Here is a 16,332-nt window from a genome sequence, read left to right as displayed (position 1 = left end):
CTGGCTAAACATCTCTCCTTTGGGGCTGCCCAGATGCCAACTGGTTTGTCTCTGGGTGCCTCCCAGGCACTCTTGCCCAAGTGCAATGCAGAGATGGAGCTGTATAAGGGGGCAACAGGGCAACAGGGTCTATCTGTTCGTGGAAAGACAGGTGGTGATGGCAGCAGTGGTGAGAGGAGGTGCAGGGGTGGGTCAGCCAAGGAAGAGAAGAAAAAGAAGGGAAAAGGACAAGAAAAAAGAAAACCAAAGAAGATGGCAGGTGGAATGGGATGGGAAACGGTCTCCAGCGTCTGGATCTCCATCAATTCTTGTTGGGAGCAGGGAGGTCTCTGTGCACTTTGTCTGTCTTCATAGTATCTGGGTATTTTGTTGGGACACTGCCAGCACCAGCACCCATGCTAGGATCTCATCATCATCCCAGTCATTCAGACCAAAGGCAGAGGGGACAGCTGCAAAATAAGGGCCCACAATAAGGGATCATATACCCAGATCAGGGTATAAGAACACAAGAGGGGAGGCAGCCCAGTCAGCCCCTGCAGAGAACTGGCTGTCTGTACCAGAGGGTAATGGAGGGTTGGCAAGAACTAAGACAATGCCCATGGAAGGGGGCTTACAGCCCAGCTCAGCATGCAGCTCAGGGTCTCAATATCAAAAAAAATAAAATAAAAAAATAAATAAAATAAAAGTGTCAACATCATGAAAGACAAAGACAGACCAAAGAACTATTCCAGATTAAAGGAGACTAAAGAGACAAGTCAACTAACTGCAGTGCATTGATACTGTACTGGATCTTGGAATGAGAAAAAAAAATTAGCAATAATGACATTAAGATAATTGGCAAATTTGAATTAGGACTATGAATTAGATAATAATATATAAAAGTAAAGTTTCCTGATTTTTAATCATTTTACTGAGATTATATATAAGAAACCAATCATTTTAGGGGATAGACTGAAGTATTTAGGGGTAGGGAACACAATGTGTCTCATATAATCTCAAACAGTTCAGAAAATATTATGTATACACGTATGTATGTATACAAACATGTTTGGGGCAGCGCTGGTGGCGCAGTGGTTTGGTGCCGCCTGCAGCCTGGGGTGTGATCCTGGAGACCCGGGATCGAGTCCCACATCAGGCTCCTTGCATGGAGCCTGCTTCTCCCTCTGCGTCTATGAAGAAATAAATAAAATCTTTAAAAAAAAAAAAAAATGTTTGTATGGGAGAATGGGAAAGAAAACGATAAATGGGACAAAATGTTAATGATTGGTAAATCTGGCTAAAGGGTACTAGGGAGTTCTTTGTACTATTCTTATATGTTTGAAATTATACTAAAAAAAGTTATGAAACCTAAAAATGCTCCAAGTCAGTCTTTTCTCCCAAATCTGATCATCTTCTGGCATTCCCCACATTGAGGAAAGATACCACCATCCATCAAGTAGCACAAGCCAGAAACCTAGGCATCATCATTAATGCCACCACCCTCCCCCTCAACTCCCAGATAAAATCCATCCCCTTCTCACAGTCTCAACTCACATCTCCCAGGTCCAAACTATCAGTGAATTCTCATGTGAATTACTCTGTTTACCCCTAATCATCTTCACACATCCACTCTTGTCCCTATTTCTCTACTACAGCCAGAACCTGCTTATTTTCCATAAGCATATTTGATCATGTCACACACCACCATGAAACCCTAGGGTTTTCAATGACTTTCAGTGCCTTTAAGGATTAAAATCCTCCCTCTGACCTCAGAAGGAAGAAATGATCCTGTCCCTACCCACCTTATATTAGGCATCCCTGCTAGCCACATTCAGTTCCTAACAATCACACATCCTTCCAATGCAGAACCTTTGCCTTTGTACATTCTGGTCACTATTCAGAATGTTCTTTCTCCTCATTCTTTACCCTTTCAACTTCTTGGGGGCCTGTGATCCACTCAGTATGGTGCAATTCCCCCCCAGTGAAGAGAAGAACATAGCATTTATCCTTCCTTCCCTGTAACTCAGCGTAATGTACTTTTATTTTCTAGACTATTCAATTTTATTATAAAAGAATAAGTTTCTGGTTTGTAAAATACAGGTGAGAGTATAGATAAAACACAGAATTCAGAGAATGTGTTAAATAAAGATGAGTGGTTAGTAACATAGTGGTTATGTTAACATAAAAGGGATAAAAAACCCTCCAAAAGATACCTAATATTCATGAGGTATCTAGGCATTAAATATTCATAATATACACTAAATACATATAAAGCACTAACTATTCATGATGTATTGAATATGCATGAGACTAAACAAGAGGCAATGAACACTAAATATACATGAATACTTAATATCTGAATGTCTTTAATTTGGTCACCCACTGGTGACATCCATTCTGGCCTATTTGTCCTCTGACCAAGTAATACAAAACCCGTGGCTATTCATCAGGCTTATTGGTAAGCTACAGCTGTGACAAGCATGCCTGTTCCCTGTGTCTCTCTGATAGAGCAAGTGTGTATCGCTGGCCTATGCGTCACTATGGGCCTCCTTGTTCAAACTTCAGCCCCGGTCCTTGTGAGCAACCATCATCATTAGGGAAGGCTAATGTAGCAGAAAGAGATGGACATATAAACACTGTATATTGCAGGATTCGGGGAGCATGGTTCTTTCTCCCTGCTTGCACTCTATCTGAAATGTGTTAACTTACCTCATCTCTTTCTCCTTGCTTCTCACTGTAAATTGATTTAACCTTATGATTTAAGCATTTTAATTTGGTCTGTGAGCCTTTCTTTTCTGTGACCTCTGTAGTAGTTTGCCTGGTACCATACTTAGAGGCTACCATTCATTAAGGTAGTTTCCCACATAGGGTAACCATATACTTAACAAAGATAAATTTCTTTTTAAAGGAGTTTTCCAGCTAATAAATGAAATCATGATAGAGAGATAACTGAGATATTAAGTGCCTCCTGATAGAAATACACACCACCTGTTAAGTATACCAATAAGTAAATAAATTTGAATCTATGTAAGTCTCTAGATCTATTTATTTTTAATTTTTTTTTTTTTTTTTTTTTTTTTTTTTTTTATGATAGTCACAGAGAGAGAGAGAGAGAGGCAGAGACACAGGCAGAGGGAGAAGCAGGCTCCATGCACCGGGAGCCTGATATGGGATTCGATCCCGGGTCTCCAGGATCGCGCCCTGGGCCACAGGCAGGCGCCAAACCGCTGCGCCACCCAGGGATCCCTAACTGCCTATTTATAAACCTGTTTTGCCATGGAGACCCAGACTGCAGTAAATTTTAAAGGACAAATACTCTGGTTCCTCCAATAAATAAGTGCAAGAAAGATAAAATGTGATGTAGGAGTAGCCTTACATATTAAAAAAACTTAAAGAGATATATCAACCAATTACAAATATGACCCTTATCTGAATACTGACTGGAACCAATGAACTGTTAATAAATAAAAATAAATAAATAAAAACAAAGATTTATGAGACAATCAGAGAAATCCTAATACTGATGATACAGATAGGTATGACAGTGCTGTGATGATGGCAGTACCATGGTTATGTTTAAAAACAGAGTTCCTGACTTCTGGAGATACATATTAATATATTTATAGACGAAATGATACAATGTCTGGGATTTGCTTCAAATAATCAGCATGGCCAGAAAAAATCAGTGTAACTAATAAATCGAGATTGGGCTTTGAGATGATGGTCATGGAGGTTGGGTGCAGAGTACATGAAAGTTCACTGTCACTGCACATATTTGATACTTTCTAAAATCAAATGGCTTTTCTCATATTTGATATTTTCTAAAATCACATGACTTTTCTCTTTTCAAAGAAAAAGGAGAAGAGTACAGAACTTTCATTCAGGGATTAGAAGGAGCTCTGAATACTGTGATAACACGGAGTGAGGCCTGGAACTACTACAGCCATTTGCTTCCATGAGAGAAGACAGCAGGAGAATAAACTTCACGAAGAAGGGCATAGGCAAGGAATCACGAAGAAATCGAACTGGATCCTTGATCAAGTAAGAGTAAAAGCTCCTTCTACCTCAGAACTTTTTCAATAATGTAAGCCAATAAATCCTCTGTACTATAAGCCAATTTGAGATGGATTTTCTATCACTACGAGTGAAGATATTCTGACACAATCTCCCATTAACTTTCAACCTACTCTGGTCATAGTTCTGCTTCTACATTCCCCTCAACATGTTCTCAGCCAAGTCATCAATAATTTCATCATCTGTCTCAGCTGCACCTCATTCTCCTCCATCTCAATGTTCTCTTCTCTATGCTTGAGATTCCACGCTTGCCGGTCTTGCTTTCATCCTCTCTGGCTAATCTATGTCTGGCTCCTTTGCTGGCTCTGCTGTCTTGGGTCCCCTTCCCTCTCCTCTGTACTTTCCCTCAAAGTGACTGGCAGTTACTCTTTTTATAACCACTTATGTGTCTCATCCCAGAGATCTTCTAAATTCTACATGCCAATTTTTAAGGGCTCAACGCACACACCACCATTTTGGATATGCCTCAAATTCAACACTGTTCTTACTCAACAACCAGGCTCTCTTCCATTGTTCCCTTTCTCAGTAAACAGAAGCAATCTTAATATACTCAACACAATCTCATCTTTGCTTCCACATATCCAATCAATCCAAGTTTTATCTTTTGCATTCATCCACTTCTTTCCATATCCACTGCTATCATCCAAATTCAAGCGGTCATCATCTCCCATCTGGACTATAACTTCCTAATTATTTCTCCCTTTGTAACTCGTCGTCTCCCCCAATTCATTTTCTACTTCCAAGAAATCCTTTGTTAAAATGTGGTCAAATACATAAATTTGTATAACATAACATAAAATTTACCTTTTTAATTTGTTTTTTTAAAGAGAGAGAATTTGGGGGTAAGGGGCCGAGAAAAAGAGAATGATAAGCAGGCTCATGACCCTGAGATCATGACCTGAGCCAAAATCAAGAGGTAGACACTTAACCGAGTGAACCACCCAGGTGCCCCTCCCCCATTTAATCATTTTTAATGTACTCCAAAAGATCTTTTAAAAAACAGACTTCCAATGATGTCACCTGGCTTAAAACAAGTGGCTCTGGGTCCAGATGGAAAGGAGACTTTACACTAGATCTACCCTTACATACCTTTTGAGTTTTCAATCTCTATCTGTCTCACCTACAAAAAAACATTTGTGTGTCAAAAAGTAAATCTTCAAGATCTTATAATCACAATCTCTAGCATCTATTTAAAAAAAAATGGAGGTGGCAAAGACAGTATTTCTGCTGTCGCAAAATCTTTTACATTACAAAGTTCTACAAAACTATGAATTAGAGAAAAATTAACAGTCAGCAACCCCTTTATTTGAATGTCATCAAAAAAAGAGAAGGTAAACCAGAAGATGGCTGAAAAAGAGAAATTTGACAGTTGTAGAAAATGCCAGTAGAAAAAAATGAAACCATCTACGGTTGACTCTCAAACAACCCAGGAGGTTAGCAGGAGTGCCAACTTCCATGCAGTCAAAAAATCTGCATGTAACTTCTGACTCCCTAAAAACCTAACTACTAATAATAAGCCTTACTGATAACATAAACAACCGATAACACATTTTGCATGTTATATTTATTAAAATACTTTATTCTCACAATAATACCTAACTTTTCTTAATTTCTTAAGATTAAAGCATTTCCAGGCTATGTGGTTCATATACAAGTTTTTTCAAATTGTCATAAACCTCAAAAAAATTTTCCAATATATTTATTGAAAAAAAAATCCGAGTAAAAGTGGATCTGTGCAGTTGAAATTCACACTGTCCAAGGGTCAACTGTACTTTGAAACTTAAGAGTTGCTGAGGACAAATGTCTTTTAAAATATTTCCAAAGTTTCATCAAATGTCTTTTATTCCAAGAGCCTAAAGTACTTAGAATATGCATGCAACTCCCATTTTAGAAACAGAAAATGGTGTGAAGGGGTGAGCACATTCAAAATAGCTTTTGAGGGATGCCTGGGTGGCTCAGCGGTTGGGCTTCTGCCTTCGGCTCAGGGCATGATCCCGGGATCCAGGATCGAGTCCCACGTTGGGCTCCCTGTGAGGAGCCCGCTTCTCCCTCTGCCTGTGTCTCTGTCTCTCTCATGAATAAATAAAGAAAACTTAAAAAAAAAAAAAAAAAAAAGCTTTTTAAGATCATACACATACATCCCCAGGAGCCTATGTCTGTGAAATATGGGGGGGGTGGTGGTGATGAACACTTATTTCCATTAACTGAAATTCCATTTCTTTATCTCAATAGGATAGAGATACTTCATAAACATTACGAGGCATAATACAGCAGAGTACGGCTGTAAGTACACATAGAGAACTCAATGGCTTCCCTATTGCCATATGCCTAGCCTCTATTTCATTTTGTCTAATATGCAGTGAAAAATATTTCTAACAAAAAGAACTATTTGAAATTATAAGATACATAACTTGATTCTACAGTGGGAAACAGGGTATCTAAAGGTAGCCTCAGTGTGAGACTGATAAATTCTAACACTTGGCGATTTATTTTTCGCCTAAACAACTCAAAGCAGTATACAAATGCTTATTATTATGACTATTCAGAAAGTAGGGGAACGAAGAGTACTTCAGTGAAATGCCCCAGGGAAAAAAGGGAGTAAGTGATAGTAGAACCAGAAAGATACTACTGTATAGGCCGTTAACTTAAAATATTATGTTGATAGAGTCAATGTTTAAGAAGAAAAGGAAGAACTGTGCAAAGCATATGATGGAAAGTGCTAAATGTCATAAATAAAAAACAACCGTAATCTTGGCTAAAGCACCAAGCCTGTCACTACTAATAAATGTGAAATATTTAAATATTATTTGTAATTTACCAATAGAAAAGGGTCTGTAAATTAGTCTACATGGAAAACTAGATTCACTGGGAGTAGGAGGAGACTCTGAAATGACATACTAATGCTAAATTTATTTTTTCCTTTTTTTTAAAAAAGATTTTATGGGAACCCTGGGTGGCGCAGTGGTTTAGCGCCTGCCTTTGGCCCAGGGCGCGATCCTGGAGACCCGGGATCGAATCCCACGTCGGGCTCCCGGTGCATGGAGCCTGCTTCTCCCTCTGCCTATGTCTCTGCCTCTCTCTCTCTTTCTCTGTGTGTGACTATCATAAATAAATAAAAAGAATAGGAGCTGCCATTCCTTTAAAAAAAATAAATAAAATAAAATAAATAAAATAAAAAAAATTAAAAAGATTTTATTTATTTATTCATGAGAGACACAGAGAGAGACGCAGAGACATAGGCAGAGGGAGAAGCAGGCTCCCTATGGGGTGCCTGATGTGGGACTCGATATCCCAGGATAGTGTCCTGAGCCAAAGGCAGACACTCAACCACTGAGCGACCCAGGCTTCCCACTAAATATATTTTCTATCCCTGTACTAATTTATCAAATATGAGGAAGATTAAATATACTTTTGGGATCCTTGGGTGGCGCAGCGGTTTGGCGCCTGCCTTTGGCCCAGGGCGCGATCCTGGAGACCCGGAATCGAGTCCCACATCGGGCTCCCGGTGCATGGAGCCTGCTTCTCTCTCTGCCTGTGTCTCTGCCCCTCTCTCTCTCACTGTGTGACTATCATAAATAAATAAATAAAATTAAAAAAAAAAGATTAAATATACTTTTAAATTCTGCAAAACAAATTTTAGACTTATATTTGAAAGGTTTTCATTCATTATGCCTTCACTTTCAGGACTATAGTATAAAATTGTAATGAACTATGGAAAGCATATAACATAAAGGTTAAAATACAAACTTTACTATCATAAAGACTTATACTCCAATTTTGGTTCCACCACTCATAAGCTGGATGATAAAGGCAAGTTATTTAACCCCTTCATTTCCTCATTAACAAAAAGGGCAAACTACCTCATTTCCTAAATTCTTACCCTCCATTCGAATACTTCTGAAATGAAGATTTCTTACAATTAATTTTGGCTTTAATGTACAAAAACCCTTTTTAAATTACAGGTGTATCTTATTATCTTTATAGCAATGGTTCTCAAGCTGGGGTTACTTTGCCCCCCGGGAGACACAGGCAAAGTCTGGAGACATATTTGGTCATCACCGCTGGGGTAGAAGAGAGGGTGGAGAAAACTACCGTCAACTAGCAAGTAGGACAAGGATGCTGCTAAAATCCTACACTGCATAGGGCAGCCCTCCGCAACAAAGAGTTAGCCAGTCGATAGTTCTGTGGTTGGGAGACCTTGCCTTACAGTTATAGTGGAAGAAATAAAATGGTATCTACTTAATAGAATTGTCCTCAAAATTAAAAAAAAAAGTATAAAATATTCAAAATTGTACTTAGCACAAAGTATGTGTTCAAGAAATTCGTCATTTTTTTTTAATACAACACACAATAATTTATCTACAAAACAAATGCCAAATTCCTTAACCTGGCTCTTCAAACAATTCTGCTCCAATTTACCTTTCAAGCTGGATCTCCCACTATTTCATCACATAAACCTCTTCTAATCCTACTGGTCTATGTTGTTTCACTAACACTACCTTGGTTTCAAAACTCCATGCCCGCACATGGACTATCTCTTCCACCTACAATGCCTACTTTCCATTCAGCCTGACTCCCTTCAGGGTCAACTAACTGCCACCTCCACTTCAGAGGTCTTCCTTCACAGTTCCCCGAGGCTGAGTGTCCTCTCCCCCCCCCCTGCTATTTCTCCCTCTGCATGTCACTGTTCTAGTTACATGGCCCTGATGTATTTCCTGACTCTACTATAGTTTTACATGTATCACATCTCCTTTACTAGAACATAAACTCTTAGAAGGACGGCATGGTCTAAAAACCTGTAGGGGTCCCTGGCTGGCTCAGTCAGTAAAGCGTGCAACTCTTGATCTTGGGGTTGTGGGTTTGACCCCACATTGGGTATAGAGATTACTTAAAAAAATAAATCTTAAGGGGGTGCCTGGTGCTCAGTTGGTTAAGCGTCTGCCTTCAGCCCAGGTCATGATCCCAGGGTCCTGGGATGGAGCCCGGCATCCACGTCCCTGCTCAGCGGGGAGTCTGCTTCTCCCTCTGCCTCTTCCTCTGCCTGCTGCTCCCCCCTACCCCCGCTTTTATGCAAGTTCTCTCTCTTTCAAATAAATAAACAAAATCTTTAAAAAAAAGATAATAAAATTTTAAAAAATAAATAAAAACCCCATAGCATTTGACACTGTTAATAAGACTACTCCCTTGAAATTTTTCCTTCCAGGGCCTCAGTCTTACTACACTTTCTTAATTCTCTTCCTAACTCTCTTGACTGCTTTAATTCTGCCTCTTTTCCCCAGTGCCCACCCCCCAAAACATTGTAAGTGTTCACTACCCTAAATTCTGTCACCCTCACATCTACTCCAAAGTTTCAGTTACATTTTATGCACAGAAGACTCTGAAATTATTTCCAGCCTCAACTTCCCATTCATACTCCATACATATATTTTTAGCTACCTACCTCATTTGATTTCTCAAGATATTTGGCCAAAACATCATGCATAAGGCTTTTTTCAAAAACAAAGCGGATTTCCCATTACATCGTGCTGCTTTCTCCATCTCTGCCAATGGCACAGAGATTCATCCTCCCAGCCTCTAAGTCTCAAAAGCTCAGGCAACCTCTCCTTAAAACCTCAGGTGACCTCATCCTTTTGTATATTAACTTTTTATTTCAACCATTTCCCATGGGCCCCAAATTCAGTCATTTAGAAATACTCAAGATTATAACTTTGCAACTTTTTTCCTATCTTTTGCCTCTTTTTCATTAATTTCACTTCTACTCAATAGTACAGTGGTTAAAAGAACAGACTGAAGTTCAGATTCCAGCTCCATAAACTGAGTGGCTTTGGATGAGTTCCTAAACCTCTGAGCTTTATTTTCCCCACCAGTAAAACTGGAATGATTAATAGTTTCCATCTCTTAGGCTGTCACGAGAATTAAAATAATAAAACATACAAAGTACTTGATACACAGCAAGCACTTAATATTAGCAGCTTATCATTTCCACTCTACCATAAGCTTTCTTGCTACCTGCCTGAACTCCTGCAATAACTTCCCAAACTGGCATCTCTGCTATTATTTTTTTTTTTTTTTACCCACTGTCATCACAACCCTCACATACACCTGAGTCAGATCTTTCACAGGGTTCTGACAGCAAAATGTGTTCAGACATACAAAGCAAAGACAAACAAAGGTGTGTTTGTAATTGTGAACAATTTTATGTTACTAAACTAAATGGTATATGAAAAGGAGAATGGTTTTAAAAAAGAGAATAATAGCTGATAACGTTGAAATGATGTATTATGGCTAGGAAGGGGGCCTTACATTCCATGTTAAGAACTCCAAATTCAAGAATTTCATAAAGAGGATTTATACCCACCATTTTCCCTAAAAGATTTAAAAGAGCAGAACACTGAAAGCAAACTCAGCAATACCACTGCCGAAATGGGTTAAGCTGTTCAAATAGTAGAGACAGCACAGCTTAACTTCCTCTTTTGCAATTTGCTTCAACTAATGAGCATCTGTTTATTAAATTCATCTAAACAAACTTATTCTCCATTTGATCTAAACTGTATCTGCATTCTTCCACAAAATAAACTATTAAAGGGCAGCCTGGATGGCTCAGCAGTTTAGTGCCTGCCTTCAGCCCAGGGCCTGATCCTGGAGACCTGGGATCGAGTCCCAAGTCAGGCTCCCTGCCTGGAGCCTGCTTCTCCCTCTGCCTGTGTCTCTCTCTCTCTCTGTCTCTCTCATGAATAAATAAATAAAATCTTTAAAATAAATAAACAAACAATTAAGATTTGGGCTATTTGGAATATTTTTAGTGTAATGAGAAGAATATGACTCAAAGCTTCCGACACAGGACTTCGAATGAAGTAAAATACTCCATCTGCTTTCTAGGTATTACAATACTAGTGCTTTATTTATTTTATATGGTTCAATAACATCATTCTATGCCCATCATCGATTTCTAGCTATCATTTTATTTATTACTTTAAGATTTATCTAAGAGAAAGACGGAGAAAGAATGAGACACTGCAAGCAGGGGGAGGAACAGAGGAAGAGGGAAACAAGCAGACTGCCTGCTGAGCTGGGAGCCCGAGGTGAGGTGCGAAGGGCTCAATCCCAGGCCCTGAGATCATAACCTGAGCTGAAATCAGGAGTCAGAAGCCCAGTCGACTGAGCCACTCAGGCACCCCTATAGCTATAATTTTATTTTACTTTTTTAAAAAAAGTATAATTTTAAATGACTTTTCCAACAACATAAGATTCTAAAATTGACTACTTTTTAATATATCAAAAAGTTTGAAAGTTTCTCATAGAAAAAAACTAAATACCTGAAGACCCTGTATATCATTGTTAAAGAAGTAACTTTATTGGGGTGGCTGGGTGGCTCAGTCAGTTGGGCTTCCAACTCCTGATTTCAGCTCAGGTCATGATCTCAGGGTCCTGATATGGAGCCCTTTGTGGAGCCCTACACTGAGCAGGGAGTCTGCTTGGGATTCTCTTTCTCCCTCTCCCTTTGCCCCTCCCCCTGCTGCGCACACTGACTCTCTCAAATACATATATAATTCTTTTTTTTAATATTTTATGTATTCATTTGAGAGAGACCAAGACAGAGCATGAGCAGGGGAGAGAAGGCAGAGGAGAGGGAAAGGCAGAGGCAGGCTCCTGGCTCAGCGGGAGCCTGATGCTAGACTCAATCCCAGGACCTCAAGATCATGATCTGAGGGACACCTGAGTGGCTCAGCAGTTGAGCGTCCACCTTCGGCCCAGGGCATGATCCAGAACTCCCAGGATCGAGTCCCACCTCCACCTCCCTGTATGGAGCCTACTTCTCTCTCTGCCTGTGTCTCTGCCTCTGTGTGTGTGTGTGTGTCTCATGAATAAATAAATAAAATCTTTAAACAAACAAACAAAACAAAAAGATCATGATCTGAGCCAAAGGCAGATGCTCAACCAACTGAGCCACCTGGCACCCCTAAACAAATCTTTTTTTTTTTTTTTTTTTTTTTAATTTTTTATTTATTTATGATAGTCACACAGAGAGAGAGAGAGAGAGGCAGAGACATAGGCAGAGGGAGAAGCAGGCTTCATGCACCGGGAGCCCGATGTGGGATTCGATCCCGGGTCTCCAGGATCACGCCCTAGGCCAAAGGCAGGCGCCAAACCGCTGCGCCACCCAGGGATCCCTCTTTTTTTTTTTTTTAAAGTGATTTTAGTAAATCACAACTTAAAGTTGGGCTAATGTTTTGAATACCATTAGGTAATACCTTTGAAATATGTTGTCTATTAATACTTACTGTTTTAAGTGTTTGCAGCAAATGAAGAATATTTCTATCAAAAGAAATGAAACTTTACTTTTTCTCTAGTCAGTCCATATAAGTGTGGAGTGAACAACCTTTGAACGGTGGTTGATTAAAGAAATAAAATGTACAGACATAACATTCTCAATGTATTAAGTTCTGTTACTAAGTCACCCTCTCAAGGTCTTCTAAGTTTGGTTCTCACTATATTTTGAGTATCATCTTTTTATCTGTTCCAATTGTTGCCAAGGCAAATGTAACCAAGTACCAACAATATTCATCTAAACCATCTGAGTGTGTTAAGATCTGCCCACTCTTTAAAATAAATAAATAAATAGATAGATAGAAAGAAAGAAAGACAGACAGACTTGTAATATGTACTATGTGCACATTTTTCACACTCCGCAGAGTGGTGTAAAGAGCAAAGAGTCAGAGTCAGAAAGACCTGAGCCAGCGTGTGGAAGCCACCACTTGCCAGATGTTTCATCTCAAACAAATTAAAAGCTCTTGAACCTACTCCCTCATCTGCAAAATGAGAACAGTACCTACCTTGAGGGTTGCTGTTGGAATAAATGAAGCAGTGTATTTAAAGTACTGAGTACATAGCAGGTATGCCCTGCCTCCACCAATGCCATACCCTTGAGTCAGTCAAATGAAAACTTATCTCTACCTCTTACTAAAAGTGTGATACTAGGAAAGTTGTTTAACCTCTCTGTGCACTGGAGAAAATGGGGAACAAACCACCTACATCACAAAGTTGCTGTGAATCTCTAATATACAATCTAGTGCAAAGCATCTAACACAGTGCCCGGCAGAGGATGGATTATCTAATACAGTGCCCGGCAGAGGATGGATTTCATTGATATTAGATTCCTTCCACTTCTTTTCTTCAAAGGTGTTCAATATGTGTTTGTCAAGCAGTCCAGAATCTGGCAAACTTGCCTGACATACATCCAGAAAGTAGGCCATTTTCTGGATAGTAGCCTTTGTGAATCAAGGGCAACATTTTGACATCTTGTGCTATAAGCCTCCTCTCAGTTTTGGGAGGAAAGAAAGTATTTTTGTTGCTCCCTCTTCCTTCCATTTTGTACACATTGCTTTTCCATGTAGGTCATTATGTAAATTTCCCTCTATCTTTTCTAAATACCTAAATAGCTTTTATTTCTTCACCAGATGGATATTAGCTTCAGCATGCCGCTTACGGTAAAACCAAAACGCATCTATTATTCTCACTGCTGATATCCGTGGTGCCAGAAACAAAAATACACTGACACTCTGCGTTTCCTTCTACGTGTTAACTCCATACGTTCATTTCCAAATAAATCTTTAAGAACTATTTCAAAATAAGTTTTAATTATACCTACTCCTTATGCCATTTTAAAACCTTAACATCTACTTCAATAACCAAGTACAAGAGTTTAAAGCAAAAGTTGTCATAAACATAAAATCGCATTAAAGTTTCCCTCAAACTAACTCAATAATTTTCCAAACACCGAGATTCATTTGCTAGTTAACGTGTGCAGTTCTGAAAATATTCAGTTATGGGTGATCTTCAGGAAGAGTCAATTAAGCCATTAACTCCCCTATTTTCAGTCCTCAAAGTGGAAGTAAGCCATTCTCCTCCCACAGAAACAAAACAAAAACCAACCAACCAACCAAACAAACAAACAAACAAAAAAACCCTAACACCTTACATTTAACATCTGGAGAAAAGTCTGAAAATACTAAGAAACTTTTCAACAAATATTTTACACATGTAAAATGTCTTAACCGGGGCACAGAAATCTTACAAAACGATGCTTAAAGTTATCAGACAAAACTTCCTTTGGCGAGCATCCTCCTAGGAAAAGCTCTCTCATTTTTTCAGGACTCTACAACATGGGCTCCTACAGCAACAGCTAAGGAATTACAACAGGAGGTCCTTTTCCTGTTATTCTGCACCGACTGGGTAACGGGGAGAATGTTTAATTGCTTACTGCACTGTACAATCCGTGTCAACACCACATGCCCTCAAAAACACTCCTCTATTAGAAAAGGAAAAAAAAAAAAATCCCCTAGTAGGCAGCGTGTGTTCCTCTTAATTGATGAAGCCAAAATACGTTTGGCAAGAGGAATAGGTCTCACCGGTAACAGATGAAAACAGCATCCCACCATCCGCAAGCCAGAATATCGGTTTCAAATAACTGGTTCAACAGGGCCTGGAGCGCAGCAGGGCCGGGGGACGCAGGCCTCGGGGACGCGGCAGGGACCCCCGCTGCCCCCGCACGGGGCCGCCTCTCGGGGGCTCGCAGCAGCCGTGGCCGCGCAGTCGGGATCCTCAGGGTACAGGATGCGCCGCCCGCCTCCTCCCGGGGACACGGGAACCAACGCCAGTTTCTCGGTGGTGTGATCACAATTGTGACCGAGGGAGAAGTGCAGGCGGCAGCGCGACGGAAACACCCCCCGCCCCCCCCCCCCACGAAATAAAACCACCCTGTGTGAAAACACGGCCCAACGGCTTCACTGGACACAACAAGATACGTCGGCTGCCCAATGACAGGATGAGTCCCGGCTGACCGTTCCAGGGCGCCCGATGGAGGCAGAAGCTGCTCTATTCCTCCTTTCTCTCTGGTCCTCCCAGTACCCCCATCCCCATCCCCATCCCCATCCCCTCCTGGAACCTGTGCGAGGAAGAGGAGGGGGAGGGGGGGGAGGAACGAGAGGAGAGGAAGGAGGAGGGAGGGGGAAGAGGAGGAGGAGGGAAAGGAGGAGGGAGACGAGGAGGGGGAGGAAAGGGAGGAGGAGGGGGAAGGGGGAGAAGGGGAAGGAAGGGGGAGGGGAGGAGGAGGATAGGGAGGAGGGGGGAGGAAGGTGAGGAGGATGGGGAGGACGAGGGAGGAAAGAGAGGAGGAGAGGGAGAAGAGGGGGACAAGAAGGGGGGAGGAGGGGGAGAAGAAGGGGAGGAGGGACAAAGAGGAGGGGAGGACGGAGAGGAGGAGGAGGAGGGGAGGGGAGGAGGGGGAGGAGGATGGGGAGGAGGAGGGAGGAGAGGAGGGGGAGGAGGGAGGGGAGGAGGGAGGGGAGGAGGGGGAGGAGGGAGGGGAGGAGAATGGGGAGGAGGGAGGAGGGGAGGGGGAGGACGGAGAGGCAGCGCTCACCTGTCCCGAAGGCCTTGGCCACCAGCCAGGCCAGATTGCAGGCGACCTTGGCCCTGGAGAAGTCGTAGTGGTCGAAGGGCTTGATGGCCGGCACGATGAACGTCCGCTTGGGCTCCCGGGGGTCCGCGGCGTCCCCCATGTCTCGCGGCGGCTCTCGGGGCGCGGGGCGCGGGGCGCGGGGCGCGGGCGCGGGGTGCGGGGCGCGGGCTCCCGGCCTCACATGCTGCGGCCCCGCCGCGGGAGCGGCTCAGAGCATCGGCGCCGGGGCGAGGCCCGGCCGCGCGGCCTCGGGGAGGAGCAGCCCAGCCGTGCGCGCCGCCAGCCCGCCCGCACCCCCGCGCCCGCCGCCCCGGGGCATAGGACCGCGGCGTCCGTCCGTGGGTCGGTCCGTCCGTCCGTCCGTCCGCGCGAGGCCGCGTCCTTTGTCTCCGGCTGGTCCCCGGGCTCGGGGGAGGGGGCTGCAAGGGCCCGGAGCGCTAGCGGGGAGCGCGGGCTGCGGCGATCACCGGGTGCGGGGCCGCCCCGCCATCGCGGGCCCCGCGCCCCCGCGCCCCCGCGCCCGCCTGCCCCCGGAGCGCGGACGCCCCCGCAGGCCCCGGGCGGGCGGACGGACGCACGGACCCGCCGCGCCGGGAAACGTCAAGCCCCCCGCGGCCCCGCGGCCCCTCCTCGGCGCTCCCCGCGCGGCGCCGCGTCCTCCCGCCGCCGCCGCCGCCGTCGCCGCCGCCGCCGCCGCCGCCCGGGCCTTCCCCGCCGCGGACGCTCCGCGCCCCGCCGCCGGGCTGCGCTCCCCCCGCGGCCGCCCGGCTCGCCCGCTCCCAGGCCGCCGCCGCCGCCGCCGCTGCGGTTTTCCGGCT

At 43.2% G+C, this 16,332-nt stretch overlaps 1 protein-coding gene and 1 long non-coding RNA gene across 11 annotated transcripts in view; one reads left to right on the top strand and one right to left on the bottom strand.

The window, feature by feature from the left end:
- Positions 1-15,660, bottom strand: part of CAMSAP2 (calmodulin regulated spectrin associated protein family member 2) — a 116,249-nt gene extending 100,589 nt beyond the window's left edge. For 2 of the 5 annotated variants that reach the window (XM_077902409.1, XM_077902411.1), the window contains exon 1: positions 15,476-15,660. In XM_077902409.1, the coding sequence (XP_077758535.1) occupies positions 15,476-15,614 (139 nt within the window). In that variant the 5' untranslated portion in view covers positions 15,615-15,660. Of the gene's footprint in view, positions 1-14,462; positions 14,658-15,475 lie in introns of those variants that run through there. The other 3 variants (XM_077902410.1, XM_077902412.1, XM_077902413.1) reach the window with 3 other exon arrangements.
- On the top strand, positions 1,877-13,655 carry LOC144316478 (uncharacterized). 6 transcript variants are annotated; one of them, XR_013382459.1, is made up of 5 exons: positions 1,881-2,079; positions 3,832-4,020; positions 6,286-6,336; positions 12,747-12,947; positions 13,512-13,655. It is a non-coding gene; the product is annotated as an uncharacterized LOC144316478 (long non-coding RNA). The 6 variants fall into 6 exon arrangements; XR_013382460.1 differs by lacking the exons at positions 12,747-12,947; positions 13,512-13,655 and adding an exon at positions 8,016-8,299 and having other exon boundaries at positions 1,889-2,079; XR_013382458.1 differs by lacking the exons at positions 12,747-12,947; positions 13,512-13,655 and adding an exon at positions 8,038-8,298 and having other exon boundaries at positions 1,889-2,079.
- Positions 15,661-16,332: the final 672 nt, after the last annotated feature.

Source organism: Canis aureus, chromosome 6, assembly GCF_053574225.1.
Source record: "Canis aureus isolate CA01 chromosome 6, VMU_Caureus_v.1.0, whole genome shotgun sequence".
NCBI classification, from domain to species: Eukaryota; Metazoa; Chordata; class Mammalia; order Carnivora; family Canidae; genus Canis; species Canis aureus.
Note: the sequence above shows the minus strand (reverse complement) of the source record. Positions and strands in the feature narration are given on the sequence as shown.